Source organism: Purpureocillium lilacinum (assembly GCF_023168085.1).
Source record: "Purpureocillium lilacinum CBS 284.36 DNA, scaffold_4, whole genome shotgun sequence".
NCBI classification, from domain to species: domain Eukaryota; kingdom Fungi; phylum Ascomycota; class Sordariomycetes; order Hypocreales; family Ophiocordycipitaceae; genus Purpureocillium; species Purpureocillium lilacinum.
Window position 1 is genome coordinate 1,038,589 of NW_027072114.1, and position 22,424 is coordinate 1,061,012.

General features: G+C 35.0%; 1 protein-coding gene across 1 annotated transcript; it reads left to right on the top strand.

Annotated features, from left to right (window-relative positions):
* Window positions 1-2,920: 2,920 nt before the first annotated feature.
* On the top strand, window positions 2,921-3,997 carry PLICBS_005524 (uncharacterized protein; the record flags this gene model as incomplete). The annotated part of the gene is made up of 1 exon (XM_018319206.2): window positions 2,921-3,997. One exon carries the CDS (start codon window positions 2,921-2,923, stop codon window positions 3,995-3,997), a length of 1,077 nt encoding a protein of 358 aa, XP_018181680.2.
* Between the last annotated feature and the right edge of the window lie 18,427 nt (window positions 3,998-22,424).

A 22,424-nucleotide genomic window follows, 5' to 3' on the forward strand; every position in this document is an offset into this window, starting at 1 on the left:
CAGCCGGGCAAGGGTCGGCGATGAGGGCGAATCCGCCGAATGAAGGGGCTCGTTCGACAAGGAGTTCCGCGGCAGGGAAGGCCAGATCAGCAAGGCATGTTGCGGTACAAGACAAAATAATGACACAGAACACCAGCATGTTGCAAGTATGACGACGAGAGACGAGATGTCGACCTGGACGACTCAATAGCTAACGACGTATTTGTATTTTTGCAAAAGAAACGCAGTTAAGCTTCGAGACGAGCCAAGATTGAAGAGGCAGGTCGACCAGATGAAACGCGGGACTTCAGTGTAATTAATGAAAAGGCAGCGCCGGAATGTTCCATTCCACATACACGCACTGCCCATTCAGGGTGACAGCCTTCGAGGCAAGTCTACGAGACCCTGGCAAGACGACCCTGGTGGTTTTTCAGCAGTGACATCACGGCACCTTACCACTGGCTGGATGGTGTGTGGCGGTTGATGGCATAACGCGTCGGCAAACTCCGTTTCCCCCGCAACCCCTTTCTTCCAGGGGAACAAACCTGCGGGCGTAAATACGAACCTCGCATTTCAGCTGGAGGGATAGGCCCTGTCAGACCATGTACAGTTGCTCGTCGACTTGCAACATTCCCTCCGAGAGTCGTATTGTCGCTGCCGCCATGTCCGGCGAGCCAATGGCAGGCTGCTCTGCCTCTAATTCAGTTCTTACCCAGAGCATGCTGCGGACCGTCCATCCCCCTTCGCTTTATGTCGTTAGTACCAATGCACATTTATATATACTGCCCATTTAGCAATAGCGTTTTTAATACATGGAGGTCATTCTATTCGGCGTAAGAGCGCGAAATGTCGAGTGAAAATACATCTTGTTAGTCTGTGCTTATCAACTGTGATAAATTGCCTGATCAATTGGTGTGACGCCCTCATCGACGTGGTGGCAGCCTGAGCCAGTTGAACTTGGGTATGGAGCGTACGACATCACGGTCACCTGGATATTTCAATACCTTGGTGGTGCCATTCGGTATTCGTAGTAAGATCAAGGTAATTCTGTCATTATACGTACTTTTCTTTTGTTTGGTGTGTTATCACGGACATTGGCCCCTAACCTCCGACTTGTTATCAATTGATGGAAACGGGTGGGTACGTGAACTGCCATCCTACGGCACAGGGCTGAGGATGAAACAGCAGTTTGCAGGTTGCCGTCTGAACTACCTTTGTTAAAGAAGCAAGTCCTCATTCTGTATGAGCCTTCCATCCCAAACGTGTCACGCGCGGGTGGCCTGCCCGCAGCTATATGGGCCTCATCATTGCCTCTTTCACATTTGGACCATTAAATTACTTGCCGCGCGCATTAGTAGCATTGCGTGCAACTGGCGCGGAAGAGGTAACGGCGCGTACAGCGTACGGGGGCATCATGATGGCGCCGCAGCGGCTACAGCCCTTGGCGCTGCCGGCAGCATAGTACAGATATCGTAGCCCGGCAGCCGCGATGACTTCACCTACCGCAGCAGCTGGCTCCACTCGACTGCCGCTGCAGGCCTGAAGGTCTGGCGAGTCGATGCGACACTGTGTGGCTCCGCTTCGGTGAGGATCTCATATGTCTTCAGCAAGTGCTGTACGCCTTGGCAGCCGCACTCTCATGCCATTGTCAACTTTGTTCGGCTCCGCTGCTCGCATTCGTTACCATGTCCGCTCCAATCCACATTTTCACGTCGCACATCACCACCACGATACGAGGGGCGGTTCGCAACATCTGGCGTTGCGGCGGACCCATGCGACGTGGTTACACGCAACGGCGCCACGCTTCGTCGTACCGAAATTCAAAGGGTATTAGCATACTTCATATAGGAATGAAAGACTTCGAGTTGCGGAATCCATGCAATGCAAGGCCTAACCAGGCAAGAGGGTGCATTGGCAATGGGTCATCTGCCGCCATCTCCCCTTCAGCAATCCAGTAACGGCATGGGAAAACATACGCAGCTTTAATGCTGAAAGCTCGCGAGTTGAGCCTTTCTCGGCCGTGCTTGCTGCCCCGTTCACGCGCATAAGAACAACTAACACTGCCCTAGCCCGTGCTGCCTTGGCGTCTGATATGGAGGATGCGCGCTTTGGGGTGACAGCCTCCCTATAAAGAGTCGACATTGGATGCGAGCGGAATCTTGGAACTTCACGCAGAGGCCACTGGAAGCAACATTCGAACCGCGCATCATGAAAGCCTCAGTCGCTCTTCTCGCTCTTGCGTTCGGCTTCGCCGTCGGTGCTCCTACCAGCACCGTACGTACTGTGTCCAAATGGGACGCCAGATGGGTGAGTGCCATTCCCCACACCGTGATATCGATCAGTAACCACCATGACGGGTCGCTAATCATGCCTCGTAGTCGGGCAGCCAGGCTGACCTTCAGCGTCGCCTGAGGAACAAAAGTTACTCGTGTGGACCCGGTTTCACGGTATTCTACCCTCGGTCAACATGAGCCATAGCTCGGACTTTACTGATGCGTTGTCTGAAACAGGGTCAATTGATTCGGTGCCGTATCAAAGAGCAGGGCTTTAATCCCGGGGTTAGTATTCCCATTTGCTCTATGTCGCTGGGTGGGAACATGTTCGGTGCCCTGGCCCTCTAAACAAGACGAGCGGTTAGACTATGGCGGGCACATGGTCCAAGGCTGACATTCCTCGGATCACTGGGCTAACGTACGTGTCAATGCAGCCTCGCAATCAGACCCTTACATGGGCTTGCGGGGGACGAGAAGGTGTACGTCACGTTTTCTCGCAGATGCCTCAAATGTTTCACGTCCTCAGACAGCATCTGACGCGAGTCATAATGTTAGTGCGAAAGCTGTTGGATGGATGATGGACCGCGGGTGAGTAGCCGCTGCGTTTGCTAATGAGGTGCTTTCGACTATGCTGATGCTTCTTGCAGACCAGCTATTCGTGCCATGAAATGCCGGTCGTCACAAACTACAAAGACATGATGCCGGGCAGGTGCTTTCAACAGTACGGGGTTGCCGCAGAGTGCAAGAAAGTATACGACGATTGTTGCTCGGAGAAGGAGATTGCTCCATGGGAGGTCAAGGAGTGTGTGCAGGCCAAGTTGCCGGGGCGCAAAAATCCGGACGCGAGCAGTGAAGCGTACCCAGAGGACGCTTGGCTGTCTTCGGAGGACCCAGATTCCCCAGCCAGCAGCGGAACGACCACAGAGCACGAATGGCTGTTTCCAGACGATTCAACATCCCCGGCCAGCAGCAAATCGAAATCGTCTGACACATGGGTGTTTCCGGACGACCCTAGGCTCCGAGCCAGCAGCGAATGGGACATGGAAAGATGGATGCTTCGGCGCGGCTCGCAGTCCCCAACCAACGATAAGGATGACTTGGAAGCCCCGTTTGTGTTCCCATCCGACTCGGACTACCCGGGCATGAGAAAAACAAAGGCAAATGACATCAAGATGATCCAACGCGACTCAGGGTCCTCACCCGTTGTTGAAGAGGATCCCGAGCGCCCTTTTGTATTTCCGGATGAAAGGGACTACCCGGATTTGAGAAAGACGAACGCAAAGGACAAACAGGTATTTTCGCGTAACCCGCAGGCATTGGACAGCAGCAAAGACGACTTGGAGCAGCCCTTTGTGTTTCCAAGCGAGTCTGACTACCCCGGGATGGGGGAGACAAGCAGGAAGGCCAAGAAGCCCCAGAGCTCTAAAATCGCTCGATCTGCGACTCCGCAAATGAGAGACATCTGGCAGAACTGTGTGGTCGGTATAAAGGGGGAGACCGAGGCCTTTGAGTGCATGGGAGTGATGGAGTTCGATCTCTGCGCTTTGACGACTTGGTCGACCGAGGATTGCCGCAAGGCCATACTCGACTGCTACCGGCTCAGCAAGGGGAGCAAAGTACGGTACGACGTGGGTGAGAAGGAGTTCATGGAGATTCACACTTGCGGAGCGAAGCGCCTCGCGTTTGAGCCGGACAGCTTGCGGCCGTTTGTATCCACAGAAGCCGCAGAGCTGTTTGCACACTAGCTGCGGCGAGACACTGCGTCTGGTCACGGCTAGTTTGCTGGAGCGGACGCGAGGTATCTCTGATCTCTGAAGCAGGAGGATGCAGAATGGACTGGATATGGGTCATCTTCCAAAGAACAAGTCGCGTTGATAACTAATCCCACTCCGTATTTCCAAGATCGATTTGCCAAATTATCCGTGGCTGCTACCAGGTTGCTTTCCCTAGTACGTCCGAGAGCAGTCTCGGCCTCCATGAACGGATCTGCCCACGGCCGCCTGGTCTGAGACTCTGCATCCTCCAACCCGCTGTCGCGAGGCGATATGTTTATTGCACTGTGTAAGGCGGTCCTAGGTCTCTGGCCACGTCCCCATTCATGCTGTACAATCGAGACCCTAGGTGCTGCTCTTCAATGACCCATACGCCATCGTCCGTGAGGGGGTTTCACGAATATGCACGCTTTTCCTCTCAAATCTGCCAGGGTTGATTCCGAAAGACCGAATGCGTTTTCCGGTGTTGCCCGTTCATGGGACGTGACTTTCAAGGCCAGGGCCCAGTCGTGCGGAATGCCACTATGTTCCGCGTTTTACTTGCTCACCGGGTCATTGCCTTACGCCAAGCCTGTGCCATTCACATCGATGCTCGTCTTCGGCCGCTCGGGAACCTTTAAACACCTCCGGCGGTAATCGCCCGGCTGGGCTACCGTAAAGGGGCAAACTTCGCCAATTTTGCGGCGCCTTACCAGACTGCTGCCGGTTTCCGCATCGTCGTCCCAGCACATGCAGTCGCTCCAATGGGCTTACGTTGCGATGGCTACCATGTGAGAAGCCTTGGCTGGCAGTACATGCTCATGCATAGCAGCGCTGCCGGTTGGGCGACCAAGTAGGCCATATGCCAGACTCAACAGTTGCGGCATTATCACAGCTGCAGACCCAATGCCAGTGACGAGGAGGCCGATACCAGGCTTTCTTCAGCAGCGGCGCAACTCGACATGCTGAATGCTAGGGCCATGCGCCCGTAGCATTACCGTATAAATGAGCATCAGGCCATGCATCTCTTGGCCGCCAAGTGGCTGGCTGGGCGCATGAGCAAACCTCACTGCCCTCTGGGCTACGCGTCAAGGCAAGCAGTCGGTTGTAGCTCAGACCCGCCACGCCGCGTGACATATGGCAAAACTGTCATGCAGTGCGTGCAGTAGAAATGGCGCGGGCCGGTCGCCACGATGGTGGACCGCTGCCGGAATGGGGTCGGGCATGTCGGAGTCTCGTTCCGGTATACTTGCCGCATTTGAACGCCCTTGCCAGCTAGAAGCTGCCACTGTATGTAGCATGATTAAGCAAAGCTGCGCAGCAGCTTTGCGATGAGCAAGAACGTAGTGATGCGAGCGTAGCTGCTAGCTTTGCTTCTTTATGAGAGGGAATAGAGTTGCGGGATTATCTATCGTTCGGCTACTAGTCGATAGCGAAATCCTCTTTAGCTATTAGCCTATAAATTACCGACTATTAGCCGTCTCTTACCTAAGTAAAGCTATCTCTTGCTAAAGTAAAGCTTTTCGTAATAATCGTAATATCTTAATATCGTAACGTAGAAGGTACCGAAGCCTCCCGTAGGGAGGAGCCTACCGCAAGCGGTAGCCTACCGTAGGCGCCCCTAAAGGGCCCCTAGAGGGCCCCTAGAGGGAAGAATTAAACCCTCCCTTTATAATTAATATATTAACTATTATATATATTACTATCGCTATTTTCTCTATCTTCGCTATCTTCGCTATTATCGCTATTATTATTATTATCGTTATTACTATCGTTATCGCTATCGCTATTATCGCTATTATTACTATAACGTTATCGCTATAAAGTATTAAGTATTGCCGCTTCGAGAATAAGAATAATTATAATATAGGCTATTATAAGAGGTTATCGCTATAAAGTATTAAATATAGCCGATAAATATTTAAGTATAAGGTAAGCTAATATAAGAGGGAAAAGAGAGGCTATCGTAAAGTATAATACGTTATTAGCTATAAAGTTTCGTTTAATAGCTATTCTTACCTTAATATAGGGTTAAATATAATAATAATAATAATAATAATAGCTATAATACCTTATAATCCTCTTTTTCCCTTTCCCTTTATGCCTCTTTATTTTTATTTTATTAATTACTTAATTTAGCTTTAATTTAATATTAATTTAATATTAATTAACCTTAATTTAATAGTAATATAATAGACTAAGCGATTATAATAGCCTTAATAGCTATACCTTTACTACCTTTTAACCTTCCCTTTAAGGGTTAAGTCTTTAGCTATAGCTAAGATAAGCTTAATCTACCTATAATATATTAATATACTTATTATAAGTATATCTTACCTAACGATTAGTTTATTAATCTTAAAGACGCCTCTAAGCGAACTATAAAGTACCTAACTTACCGTAAAAGGTAGAATACCTTTATATACCCTTAATATCTATCTTATATACGTTATTACTAACCTTCGATAGTCTTATATATTTAATAGCGCTATATATAGTATATTAAGGGCTTATAAATAACCTTTAAGTATAATATAGTCTCTAGAGATATAAAGGACGTTAGTATTTACGCTATTAATATCCTAACCTTAATAGCTAATAAGCTCTTTAAAGCCTTAAGCTCGCTAATCTCTTTATGCTTATATATTAATTAACTTAACTTATATAAGTACTTTACTATAATATACCTCTCGAAATATATCTTAATTCTTTTATTATAGCTAAAGACTTAATAATAGCTTAGGCTATATTATTACTTACTTAAAATATATATATCTCCTTAATTAAATAGGATATATATATATATATATATATTAACCTCTTTATAGCTTAATATCTAGCGGTAGTATTAAATCTAGCGTTAAGTTAGCGATAAGCCTTTATTAATACCCTCTATATCTTAGATATTAAGGTATAGCTATAATAGCCTTAATAAGCTATTAACTATAATTAATATTAATAATAATAACGATAGCTACTTTATCTATAATATATATAATACTATAAGGCTACCTTTTCTTTAAGTTAAAGGCAATACTTATATATATTATACTATTAAGTATAGCGATACTTATAATCCTAACGATAAGTAATAAGTCTACTTTCGATACCGCTAAGTTTTCCTTTATAATAAGTTTATCGACCTTATCAATAATATATATAATAATTACCTTAATTATTATTAAGCTACTTTTAATAATAGCGCTATATCTCTATTATAGTCTTAGGTATCCTCTTATTATTTATCTTTTATAAGCGATATAGTATCTCTACCCTTAGTTAGGCTTTATTAGAGCCTACCTTTATAGCCCTCTTTAATAAGCCTTAATAGCGACTTTATCTTTATTAATAACCTCGCTACCTTAGCTCTCTTAAAGAGGGATTAAGGGTTAATCTAAAACTAGCTTATTACTATCGATACCTTTATTATAGAGTATTATAGTTAATATAAGTACTATTAGTTTAGCCTTAGTCTTAATAACGAAAGGGTTTATTACTCTTACTATAAAAGGGATTATAATAAAGCCTTAAAGGAGCCTTTTTTCTTCTCGAGAGAAAATAGCCTTAACTTTAGCGATATACTATAATACTTATTATAGCTTATATAAGTAAAGGAGATATTTATTGCTTATATCTATACTTATATATAAGTCTTTTAATACCGTAGTTAATAATATTATTATTATAGTTACGTTATTAACTTCCTTTAAAACGTTAGCTAGGTCTATAGCTAGCTTTTATACCTACCTTAAGAGATCGATATTATTATTTTATACTTAGTGAATATATAGGTATAGCTTTATATAGTCTATTAGTTTAGGCGCTAGTTTTATATCTATTAAGGTTATATATATACTTAGCTCTATTACCTTTATAATAATTATCTAGGCTATTAAGATATTATTATCGATAAAGTATAGCTATCTTAATTACTTATTAATATAGATATTAATTAAGATATTATAAATAAAGAGGTTAAGGATATTAACTTTAAGAGACCTCTTAAGAAAGAAGAAGTTAATATAGATATTAACGACTATAATATTATAGCTATTCCTAACCTCCTTATAATAGAGTATAATCTTAACCTCCTCTATACCTAGCTCTAAGGGTAGCCCTTAAGATAGTAATAGCTAATATATAAGTACTTATAGCTTTATATTAAGTTACTAGAAGTCTACTTTATACTTTTAAACGAGTTTAACCGCTTTTAAGCCTTATTATTACTTACTTTCTTAACTCTCTATCCTTATAGTAAAGTAGACTTCGTCTAGCCTTATTAAAGGTTAGTTACCTATAAAGAATACCTTTAATATACTTTATAGTAATATAATAAGTAGTTTGCTTATTATCTTAGATTCTTATATATTAACTTTAATACCTTTATAAGATAGTAAGTTAATAGTTATAGCCCCTTTTTCGTTAAGTAGACTAAGCGCTAGTTAAATATAGATATATAATAGCTATAAACTACCTTTAAGGAAGATACTTTAAAGTCTCGGGCCTTTCTTAAGTTTATTATAAAGTATATTAAGTCTCTTTATAGTACTTATACCTTTTAGGGTAGCTAGTATTATTAGCTTAAAGCTTTAATATATAGCCTTAATTACTTAAATATATTCCTTACTTTCTCTATAGTAAACCTTTATTAAGATAATCTATAGAGATATATACCCCTTTATAACGCTTAGAGGGCTAGAGACTAATACTTTAAGGCTAGTATTACTATTAAGAATTTATATAAAAACCTTTATATTTATAATAATAATAGGTCTTACGGATCAGTTAGGTAAGAGAGGCAATAGCTATATAGTCTAGTAGCTATTACTACTATTACTATAAGTTAGAGACTAAAGCTTAAAGGTCTATATAGCGTTTCGCTAGCGACCCGCTAGAGGTATGCCTTAGCGGGCCGGCCGTTACATATATACTATATAGCTATTAAGGCTCTAAGTCCGGCCGACTATTATAACTATCCCCCCCTCTTAGAGCGGTCGTCTCGACCGTAAGTATATAGTCGTAATTAATTAGGCAATTAACCGTCTATACCCATTCCTCTATAATAAGCGCGTATCGCTAGTATTTCGCGAGCGGGTTATTACTATTACGTAGCCTAGTTACCTTAATGCCTAAGGCGCTAGATAGCCGTTTATACCTTACGTAGCTATATATAGCTACGTAACTTAAGGTAGTAACGTATATAATAGCCTTTTTTATACGCTTATTATTTACTTATAAATCGCTCCCTTTTTACTCCCTTATCTTTACTATCTTCTTTAATATACTTATATTTTCCGCTTATTATATATTTTAATAATACCTTTTCTTATACCTATAATATCCTTACTTCTCTCTCTTAAGTCGCTAACGAGTCGCTAATTCCTTACTTCCCGTTAGTATATTATCTAACGAAACTCTTACCTACCGTAAACGCGATATACTTAAGGCCGCCGGCCTAGAAACCCCCTTAGCGACCCGCTACTATCTTACGCTACCTTTATAGTAAACTTTAACGTTTTCTACCCGCTATTATATAGATAGCTTAGCTCTTAGGGGCGAATCGCCCTCTCGTTGCGGCTCTCTTGCCGCTAGTTTTTATCGTAGCTCTGCCGCTATAGGTTCTCGTCCTCTTAAGAACGATACTATATTTTCCCCTTTCGAGAGGGATATCTCTTATCGCCTATTTAGCGAGCGACCTTATAGCAATATAATAGCGACTCGCCTATTATTAGCTATCTCTTTAGCGTCTTAAGATAACTCTAGCTATACCTCTATTTTATTAAGTAATCGCCTAAAAGTCGCCCCTATCTTACCTATAGGCTCCTTCGAGGCCCTTATTAAGATCGAAGATAATAACTCTAGCTCGAGCTAAGATAATACTAAATCTTAACCTTTTAATATTTATCGGTTATAAAAGGCTTACCCCTTTATTTACTTAATATTAAGCGAGCTTATATATTCCTATCCCCCCTTAAGATATTATCGCTAATCTATCGCTATTAAGTCGTTAAGTTCTCGCTTAAGCGTAACTCTAAGCTACTATACCTTTATAGACTTAACTCTTATTATATCTATAGGCTCTTTTATATAAGCTCTCCTTTACTTCGCTTCTTCCTTAATAGCGACTTTATTATTACGCTCTTACTTTATAGTTCGCCCCTTTATTAAGGAAGACGCTAGCTTATCGCTAGTAAGTCGCTATCGCTACTATCGCGATTTATTATCGTTTATTAATAACTTTAATAATCTTAATTACGCTAAGATATTATCTTATATTTCTAAGAGTTATATTACCTCTATTAATAGTAATAAAGGTCGTTCTAACCTTAAGGGGGAGGACGTTCCCCTTAGCGAGATTCTCGCTAGCGATTTAAGACTTATTCGCTTTTATACCTTACGCCCCTTAGCTTATAGTCCTCTTTACTATTATATTATAGCGCTTAAATCTTAAGAGACTTTAATTATTTTTATCTAAGATTAATATATATATTATTTCTATACCTATAATAATTAATTTTATAAAGAGCGAATCGTTCTTAAGTTATTTAATTATCTTAACTATATTTAAGATATTTCTAGGGGCTATTATTAATAATACTCCTTTTCCTTATATAAGGATTCTTATATTTTAATAAGTTCGCCTTCTTATCGTTAGCTATTCGCTAGCGAATCGTTAATATAGTATTAATAACTTATAGTATTCTACCCTTTATATAGGTAATTATAATAACTATAATATCGTCTATCTTTAGATTTAAGGTATCGCCGAAATATATATAGATAGGTCTAAAGACCTTATTTTTTCGCTAAAGGTTCGCTAATAATTCGCTAAGTTTATATATTAAGTTATTATTACTTTTAATAATATTAAATAAGCTTATTGCTTTAAGTATTACCTTATAGGCACTAAGAAAAATATTATTAAGTTAATAGCGAAATATAAGAAGCTTATTAACTCTTATTAAGCGCTATTATTATATTACTACCCCTTTTTATCCTCCTTTATAATAAGTCCTTACGTTATTAGCGATTTATTAATACCTTATTAATAATTTTCTTAGTTAAGTAAAGCTTAATTTAAATAGAAAATAAAGATAGTTCCTTATCTTATAGTAAAGGATAAAGGTTTCTCTAGCTAAAATACTACCTTATTAACATATCGCTAATAAGTTAAGTTACTATTCCTATATAGTAAAATCGAGGAGGATCTCCTTTATAGTATTATAGATACTTTTTTTATACTTAAGCTAAAGGTTTAAATATATATAGCTAGCGATTTACTAATAAGTTAATTTACTTTTATTAAGTAATTATTCTTAGGTATTAAAGTATATTTTAGCTAAAGGGCTTTTAAGTTTTACCCCTTTAATAGCTTTAGCCCTTATAGCTTATTTTTCTTTTACCTATTATTTATAGGTATAATAAGAAGCTCTTTATATATTACTTACGATTAGCTAGCTTTTCGCCATTAAGTTATTTATTCCTTAATGCTTTTATAATATACTATAATTAAGTCTAAGGCGTTTTTTATATTAACTACTATAACTTATTAATTATACTTTATAGGCTACCCTTTCTATTTAATAAAGTAGGCTAAGATACCTTATTTATAATAGTATTCTTTAATTTCCTCTACCTCTTATTTATTATTATCCTTTAAATTAAGTATTAATATAGTTTTATTAATATCTTATTCCCTAGATCTTATAACTTATAGCTTTAATAGGCTAATATAGAATATATTATAGATATATATATATTTCTTAAGGAGCGCTAGATAATATACTTACGAATCGATTCGCTAGAGAATATAGAATAAGCTAATATATTTAAGTAAGAGCTTCTTTTTCTTACTTTTAAGCTATAAGTTTTACATTAAGAGTTTAATAAAGTCGCTAACCTTAAAGGATAATTCTTAATACTTCTTATTATAGTATTTCGCTTATAATTCACTCGCTTATCGCTAATAATCTTATAGTCGCTTATATAATATAGCTAGCTTTTAGAGTCTAGCTTAGGCATTAAGTATCTCCCCCTTTAAAGCTATATCCTTAAGGTAGAAATAAATCGCTAGTTTATAACCTATAAGCGCTTAATTTAGCGAAAGTCTTATTATTATATTAATAATATTATTATAAATAAATTAAGCTTACTTAAGTAGCTATACTTAATTAGCTTAGTCTATAGTAATAAAGTAATAAAGGTAATACTTAAAGGTTTAATTTATTTATTTTATTTACCTATCGATTTAGGGGTAAAACGCTATCGATAAGCGCTATTTAATCTTTAAGACTTAATAAAGTTACGATTAGAACTCGCTTATAAAGATAAGTCCTTAATTAAAGATAATACTATCTAGCGCTTTAAATCGAAGTTTAATTTTATTATAGAAGAGTTTTATAAGCTAAGTAATATTAATATCTATATAATAAAGAAAGAATAAAGAATACTTTATATATTAATCTATAACTATAAAAATAGTATTATAGTCTTAGCTATTTTATTTTACCTTTAGTAAACCTATAATAAAGTCTATAATAACTTTTACTTAAAGTCGCTAAGGAATCAGTAGTAACTCGAGCTTACCGTAAGGGTAATATCTTTTTAACGTAGCCTTTTAATAAACTATATATAATCTTATATATTATTTAATATCTTATAGTAGCCTTAGCTATTAAAATACTCTATAGAGTAACTCTATTATACGTTATACCTTAAAGTAATTAGCTAAAGGGTTATTATAGTAGACTTTAAGGAGTTCTTACTTAATAGTCTCTTCCGTTAGTATATAGATATATCTATCGTAATATAATAAGTTATCTAAGCTTATTTATTAAGTCCTATCTTTAATGCCCCCTTACCCTTAAGTTATAAAGGCGATTCGCTAACGAGTCTCCTTATCTCAGTTTTAAGTATACTTAATTAGCTACCTTAAATCCGCTATTAATTCCTTATAGACTATTTCTCTTATTATTACGCGCTTAACTCTAGCTTAGGGCAATAAGGGGTCTTATTTAATACTCTTCCTTATTTAATAGCTTAGTCTTAATGCTTTTAATATAGTCTTAACTTAAGTTTATTAGCCTTTATTTAAGATAGGGGAATATTATCTTTAATTAGGCGTTTTACTTAATCCCCTATAATATATTATATTTATAGTTACTTCTTTAATTAATACTAGCTATCTTTATAGATTAAGCAATAAATAAGTATTTATCGGTATTTTACCTTTATAATTAAGTCTTTTAGATAGCTTATTTATAAGGTTACTTTTTCTAAGCCTATATTTAATAATAAAGTTAAAAGGCATTAACGCTATATATTATTATACTTACCTCTTATTTAACTTTATTTAGTTTATAAATATCTAGAGGTTATAGTAATCTAATAAGACTTCTATAAGACTCGCCGCTCTTTTAGCGTAATATCGCTAATATTTAAATAATTCTACGATAGTAAATATCTCTTTATTTAAAGTACTATAATTAATCTCTTATAGTTTAAACTTCCTAGACTAAAAAGTAATAAGATATTATTGCCTTTCTTTATTTAGTTAAGATAAGATCTTAGCTATAATATAATTCGATATATCTATCTCTATATATACTAGCTATAAGGGGTTAAAGTACTATAATAAAGGTACCTCTTAAAAGGCTAATTTAAGCTCCTTAAATACTACCTTTTCGCTAGCATTTAACTCTACGCTCTTTAGTTTCTTATTATCTTAGCTACCCTTTAGAAAGGCTATAAGAGGGGTAGTAATCTTTAAGTATTAATAAATAAACCTATAATAGAAATTATAAAAGCTAAGGAAAACTTATATCTCTTAGAATGTCTATAGCTTTTATTAATCTATAATTATTTATACCTAGCGAGGATTTATCGAAACGCTAGCGTTTAATAGAATAAACTTAAAGAACTTAATAAAGCTTTAATAAAATACGTACTTTATAGGGTTAGCGTATAACTCTACGTTATATATACGCTTTAAGACCTATAGGATATATTTAATATATTCTTCCTTTATCTTTAAGAAAATAAGAATATTATTTAAGTATATAATATAAATTATATCTATTAGTCCTTATAACGCTAGATAGATATAATTCTAAAATATAGTAAAGGCATTTATTAATCTAAAGGGCATAATTAAATACTTAAAGTAATTATAGCGAGTATAGAATATAGTCTTTTACTTATTGCCCTTATAGATATAGATCTTATAGTAAGTATCTTTAATATTAATTTTCGTAAAGTATTAAGCTCTTTTATAATAATCTATAATTTCCGATATAAAAGGAAGTATATAGCGATTTTTTATCGATATATAATTAAGGCTATAATAATCTATATATAGCTAAAAAGTACTATCCTTCTTAGGTATAAAGAGGATAGGTATATTAATTAAGCTCTTTAAATAATATATCTAGCCTTTCGCTAGGTTATCGCTAAGGTATCGCTATAGTTCCTTTAGTTTAGTTTATAATAAAGGATATAGCGGTCTATATAATAGGACGGTATCTAAGAGGAGATTAATTATATAATCTATCTCTTTATACTATAATAATATACTTATATTAATAATATTAAATATATCCTTTATATATATAATCTCCTTAAGTAAGTTAATAGTAGATTACTCTAGGTTTATTATATCTTCGTTATTATCCTTTAATAATAAAGGTATAAAGTCTTTATCTTATATTACTATATATACTTACGTTAAATTATAGTATACTTAAAGGAACTTCTATATCTCTAAGACCTTTATATTAATCTATTAATATTTAAACTATTATTACCGATCGATAGGGGTTAAGTAAACTTAATACTCTATTAGCGTAAGTATACCTAATAGGATAGGGTACTTATTTAATTATAGGTCCCTATCGATAGCGATATATTAATAAGTTATCTTATATATCTACCCTTTACTATCTATTATAGTTAACGAGACTTCTTAGATATTATATTAAGGAATATATAATCCTCTTAGCGCTCTTAGCCTATAAGTTTTACCTAAGAGCTATTATAGCTATTATTTCTACGTAAAAGTAATATTAATTAAGTCTACCTTTAAATATATATTAAGGCTTATATTAATTAAGACTTTATATTAAGACTATATCGCTATTAATACGGTTAAGTATCTTATCGCCTTTATCTTAAGTATAACTATTAAGGTATAAGCATTTACTTCGACTTCTAGGAGTTTTCCGATAACTTAGAGTTACCTCTCTCTTTATATGGTTATAAGTAAGCCCTCTAAAAGTATCTTTCCTCTCTATAATTAAAATAGCGTAATTTATCCTTTATTAAGGAAGATATTAAAATAGTATTCGCTCTTATAGTTAAGGTAGATAACTTACTGCCTTATTAATTACTCGATCCTTTATTACCTTATCTTTACTTAATAAATTGCCTACTTTTTTACGAGCCTATATCTTTCCTCTTAGTCTTATAGTCTATTAAGTCCTAGACTTATTGCATAATCTAAATAATTAACTTATACGTCTTATTCTTAATAGATATCTATAAGTTAATTTAGCGTTATAACTTAAGCTATAGTTTCCTAAAAAAAGTAAAAGTATAGTCTATTTTATTAATATATTTAAAGTATTTCTCTATAGAGTTTAGGTAGATATTAAAGTCTATAAGGGACTAGTTTTCTCGTTATATTATATTTTACCTTTAAGCTATAAGGATCGCCTTATAATTAGCGGAGTCTTAAAGGAGCGTATAGGTTTACTCCTCGAAGTTAAGCTAGCTAGCCTTAATTTATTCTCGCTAGGCTATTAGTTATTTATTAAGATATCGGTCTTATCTTACCTTTCTTTCGCGATATATATAATTAAGGGTAAAGATAATCTTCTTCTTATCTTTACGGAATTTATATAATGCCTTTATAAACGCTCGCTTAATATCTTATAACTAATCTTATTGCCGCTATAAGTTAGTTAAGTGCCTTAACTCTAGGAAGTTTATAATCTTTACTTTATTACTTTTATTATTATTATTTAATAAATTAAGGGTACCTTACTTCCGTTTCTATAATATAGCGTTAATATAGCTTACTTAAGCTAGAGACTTATATAATTCCTTTTCTCTTACTTAAAGAGCCTAGAGCTCTTTAAGCTATTTAATACGAGCCTAGACCGCCTAAGCTTATTCTTCGATAAGGATATCCTTTAAGGTAGGATCTTAATTAATAAGAGGTATATTTAAGATTTAGGTCGAGCTACTCGCTAGCTCTTTAAGAGGGTTATTTCCTAATAGTATATTAATACCTTTATATAATCTTAATAGCGCTATTATTACTCTTAGGTAACTATAATAAAAGCTTTAGGAATTATAATAATAATAGGTCTTATAGATTAGTTAGGTAAAAGAGGTAATAGCTATATAGTCTAGCGGCTATTATTACTATTACTATAAGTTAGAGACTAAAGCTTAAAGGTTTATATAGCGTTTCGCTAGCGACCCGCTAGAGGTATGCCCTAGCGGGCTAGCTATTATATACGTATTATATAGCTATTAAGGCTCTAAGTCTAGCTAACTATTATAATATTATTATATATTACTTTTATTATTACTTTATTATATTCCTTAAGTATATTTTAAAGCCTAAGTTTAATATTATTAACTTATAGTTCCGCTATAAATAATAAGCTCGTAATAATATTTATACTTATAGGCTCTTCTAGATTAAGGATAGCCTTTTTATAGATATATTAACGTAAGAGTTATAATAAGCCTTTACGCGATTTTAGGGTTAGTACTTTATAGCGATAAATCTAGAGCCTTAATAAGTAATATAATAAGGTAAGGGAAACCCCTTAATAATAGCTAGCTTACTTATTACTATATTTAATAGGCTATTTAAGGTTATTAACTATATATAGCGTTATCGTTATAGTCTAGCTTATTATTAATATTATAAAAAGCTACCTTAAGGTAGCCTTTTAATAGAGATAGTATATTAATTCTATTATTTATAACTTTATTATATTAATACTTATATTATATATAACCTTAACCTATAATATTATATCTTTAATAGCGCTTAAAATAACGCTTTATTTAATAACTTTAACTTAGCTTTTACGCTAGCTTAGCTTATTAATTATAATATCTCTCTTTACTTATCGATTTATACTATTATTAACTATATCGCTAAGTATTATAGTAAAGTAGAGCGCTAGACTAAGAGCTATAAAGATATCGCCTATATAATTATACCTAAGGTTAATAGCGATAAGCCTTTTATAAGCTTTATTATTAAGTTTATAAATAAGCTTATAGTAAAAAGAGATTAATTTATTATAGAGATATATTACTTTCTTTAAAACCTACCTTTATAATAGTCTATTTATATTATCTATAACGTTAACTATAAGCTTATTAAGCTTTAATAATAAGTTATTATTATTAATAATATAGCTTTTAAGCCGACTTAGAATATATACTAAAAGTACCTATAATAAGTAGGTAATTAATAGAGTCTTTTATACTTCTAGTTTCTTATAAAGGTAGACTTCTTACGTTAATAATAATATTAATATCTTTATGCCTTTAATTATATATTAAGCTATTTCCCTTAATATAAGGCTTATTAGCTTAATTAATATAAAGACTTTTATTATATTAAGCTTATATTATATTACTTATATATATCGTTAGAGGAGCTTAAAGTCATTAAAGACGAAAAGTTTAATACCTTTATTATTACCTATAAGTATTACCTCTATATATACCTTAATACTTACGTAAATAACTATTATAGGGACTTATTATAGCTTAAAGATAATAAGTTTAAGGATAAGTTTATATAAGACTAAATTATAGTTAAAGATTAAGAGGAGCTTACCGCTATATTATTATAGCGAGGCCTTAAAGAAGAAGAGGTTAACTTATTTAATAACCGTAACCTTAATTTTTAATATAATTAGTCTAGTTATATTAATAAATACCTTAATCTCTTAGCTTAGGGCCGTAACTATTAGAAGTATATTAAAGAGGGCTTCTAGATTAATAAATACGATTTATTTAATAGTATATTTAACTGCCTTAACGAGGAATAATATGCTATATTTAACCTCTTTATATAATACTTAAAGACGTCTCTAGACCTTAATAAGCCTAATTAATAATAGCTTTTTCTTTAGGTTAATAGCTAAAGAGGTATTAATAAGTCCTTTATAATTTATACTCTTTATTATCGTCTTAGCTAGCTAGCCCTTAATTACTTTACTTATGCTACTTTAATTAAAGTAATAGTTAACGTAATTAATAGCGTTATAATATACTCTTTTTTACGTTTACTTATTTTAAAGACCCTTATAGAATTACTAGCTTTTATTAATAGTAATTTAATTAACCTATAAGCCTAGCTTTAATAAGTTTAATACTTTATTATCGATAAGAAGTTAATAATTAGCTTTTAAATACTTAATATAATTAATACGTACTTAAGAGAAGTCTTTCTTATATACTAAGACTAGTTCTTCAGTAATAAAAGTATCTTATTACTTAATAACTTTTATTAGCTTTTACTTATAATAGAAAAGCTACTTTATTTAATTATTAAGATTAAGGCCTTATTAAAGATCTAAGGGTATAATATATATAATGCCTTCGATAAGATAGTTATATTAAAGTAAGTCTTTCGTTAATAAGGTATAAAGTAGTCTAACTTCCGCGCTATATTAAAGGGTCTTTATAGTAACTACCTTACGATTTATAACTAGCGCTTTCTTTATATAAGAGTCTAGGCTAATCTTATAGTAAAAGAGGTTACCTCCTTTAATAATACTATCTATATTTACTTAATAAATATATAGATTCGAGAGTATAACTATAATTATATAAAAGGATTAAATACTCTTTATATATAAGTAATTACCTTAAATACCGGTCTTAAGGTATTTAAGGCTAACTCCCTTATAGTAAGTAACCTATATTAATAAATACCTTTTTATATTAATATAAGAGTTATACTTATAGAGAATCTTTAGACCTTTATTAGCCTCGTTAATAAGTCTCTTAGGACTATATATAACTTTACTTAATAGGTTAATATATAAGACCTTTAGATTAACCCCCTTTTTATCGTTATAGTCCGGTTCGATAAGTATACTAAACCTATATACTTTAACGACCTTACTTTAGCTTAAGTTATACCTATCTTTCAGTCTCTTTAGGACTTTATTAAGGGTAGCATACTTTATAGTTATATATAATTCTTATTAACTATTATATATAATATTATAGTCTATAAGTCTTAAGGTAGTATATTAAATAAAGTCGTTATTAATATCTTTTATCGCGACTTCTAGTCTAGTCTAACCTATATAGCTATTTCTTACGCCAAATCCCTTTAAGGTATTATATTTAATATAACTTTCGACCTCTATAATATCTAGTTATATATTAATATTAGCGGAAGGGCCTATATTAATAATATATAGCGGTAGGTAAGGTAAGTTATTATAGCTTTATAGGCTTATTAGTAAGAGCTTTATGCCTTTAATAGGTAGCTAGAGAGACGAATTATTACGTTTAATATATAATAAAATTAATATATTAAAGACTTAACTTTTATAGTAGAAAAAGGGGTTAATAGGTATTTAATATATTTAAAGAAAATAGCATTAGATAGGTAATTATAGCCTAGAAATATATATATTTAAGTTACCTTTAATAGCTTATAGATATATATATATATATTTATATGCCTATAATTATATATATTTAAGTTATTATCTTATAGCTATAGCGCTATAAGAAGGTATTATTAAAAGAAGCCTATAATATTTATAAACTATATTAAAAGGTAGAATAAAATAGACTGTTAAGTAAACTAGAGTTATATTAGCCTTTAATATTAATTTTAGTATACTATAATATAAATTATTAATATTACCGTTAAGTATTATTAAGTAAGTCTATTAAGTATATAATCGCGCCGCTATTATAGCTATATATATAGTTAAAGAGATCTACTAGCGTTAATATATATATAATTAAATTAGCTTACTTATGCCTATTAAACTAGCTTACTTATACTAGTATATATATAGCTAAAGTAGCTTACTTACGTTAGTATATATATAATTAAATTAGCTTACTTATGCCTATTAAACTAGCTTACTTATGCCTCTTAAACTAGCTTACTTATATTAGTATATATATAGCTAAAGTAGCTTACTTACGCTAATATATATTAGCTTACTTACGCCTCTTAAACTAGCTTACTTACGTTAATATATATAATATAACCCTTATATAATAAAATAGTTAAATATATTATTGCTATTTAAAGTAGTTTTAATAGTCTTTAAAAGGAGTTATTTAGTTTAGTAATTAAGACCTTTATTAATTATTATACTTTACGATAATATTAATTAGTCTTTAATATATTCCTAGAGAAGTATAGAATAGCTATAATACTAAATCTTTATAGCTCTAAGGTATATATAGGCTTATAGGATAGTAATTAAGCTTAGAGTATATAATTATCTATCGTAAGACTAAGTAGCTAGGATATAGTATATCATTAAGATCGCTATTAAAACCTAGCTTAATAGTAATAATATATTCTAGGCTAAATACTTTTATTATTTAGGTTTTTATACCTATTTAATATCTCTTTTTAGGCCTCTTTAATAGGTAGGTATATAAGCTATATATATAGTTATAAGGCTATCGGCTCGTAATTAGTAAATAACTTCTATAGGTATTATTTAGACTATCTCTTTATAGCTACGGGCTAGTAATAAACTATTTAAGTACTATATTAAACTAGCCTCTATTCGAACTTACTTATAGCCTATATATATCTTTTTATATATTCATTAGGTAGCTATATACGGGCTATTAGGCTATAGGCTACGAGGCAAGGGGTAGTATTATTACCGCTAGCTAGCCGGTGGGGCGTAGTGTTATTGGTATTTATAGCCGGCGCGCAAGCGGGGATAACAGTTAATCCGGCGCCCGGCTCGGCAGCTTTACTTACCCCTATGCCGCAAGTTCCCGCGGCATCAGGTATTTTACATACATGCCATTGCTCACAGGTCAACACACACAAAATTCTCAGGCTCGAAGAACAACGCAATAGGCTTTGCAAAGCCATGATATGGTTTGGCATGCATGAAACAGCCGTATGCTCTGCGGGCGTTGCTCGCAAGCAGCGTCATCCGCGCAATGACCAGGGACTGCACGCGGTCAAAGTCAATACCAAGGGGGGGATATCGAACCCGACGGCTATAAAAGGACACAAGTCAAATAAACAGCCTGCAGAGTACCGATCACATTCGAGATCAAACCGCCATCAAATTCCACCATCACGACTTGCAAACGAACTCACCAAATTGTCAGGATGAAGGCCGTCGTCACTGCTTTCGCGTACCTCTGCGCGCTTGGCTTCGCCAACGCAGACTACGAGCTCCCCTTCCACAAGATCTCGCACCAAGACTTGCTGGAGAAGAAGGGCAAGGGGTTCGTCGAGTGTGGCGAGGCAAGCGATTTCTCCCACCACCTCGGTGGCTAAAACTGCGCGGAGAAACGGGCTGACCTGATACGGCCCATTCTGTAGGCCAATGTTCCCAACGAGGGTTTTGTCAACTGCCACTTGTATTACGGCTTTGCAGTACGCTGATTCCCCCCCCCCTTTTTCTTTTTTATGGTGTGGACCGCGGGCGGTCAACTGGAGCCCATTCTAACACCATTCTGTGTAATTTAGGACGACTTTCAGATCACCAACGTGTGCGGCAACTCTCTGGAACTCGTACGTGACCTCTTCTCTTCACGTGTGCAGTTGGGACGGCCGCGCAGAGACCGTCACCAGACTTCAAGAAAGCGGACGTTGACAAGGTCGCCTCCCTGTAGTGCCAGCAATGCTTCGAGGCCGACGAGGACAAAGAATCAGAAGGAACAAAGTCGGTCAGTGCTCTCCCCTCCATGTTCCGTGTTTAGTACTGGCCAGTAATCGCTGCCATGGCTACGTGGTGCCTTTCCCGTCTGACGTAACAGCAGAGAGAGTACATTTGCATGCTCGACTGAGAGGGCGGTCGGCATGCCGCGTGGCCTGTTCCGGCATCCTTGGCCAGGGAGACGATGGAAAGGGGTGCGCGGTGACAGGATCGTGGGTCTGCGGCAGAGGACGAGCAGACGCCACGCAAGCTCGGGCACCAGGACGGCATCAACGCGCTGGAAAGGCACTAGTAGTCTTTGGCATCGCCCGCGAGGGGTTTTTCTCAGAGAATCAAGACCTCTTTTCCTCTCAGGCCTTGTATGCTTGCTGTGGATGCGGATGCTCGTCAAATGCCCTGACCGCACAAAGTACGTACGTGAAAGTGCCGGTATATTGGAGACCCAGAAAACAATCGCTAGCTCTAGTGAAATATCGAATATGAACATGGCC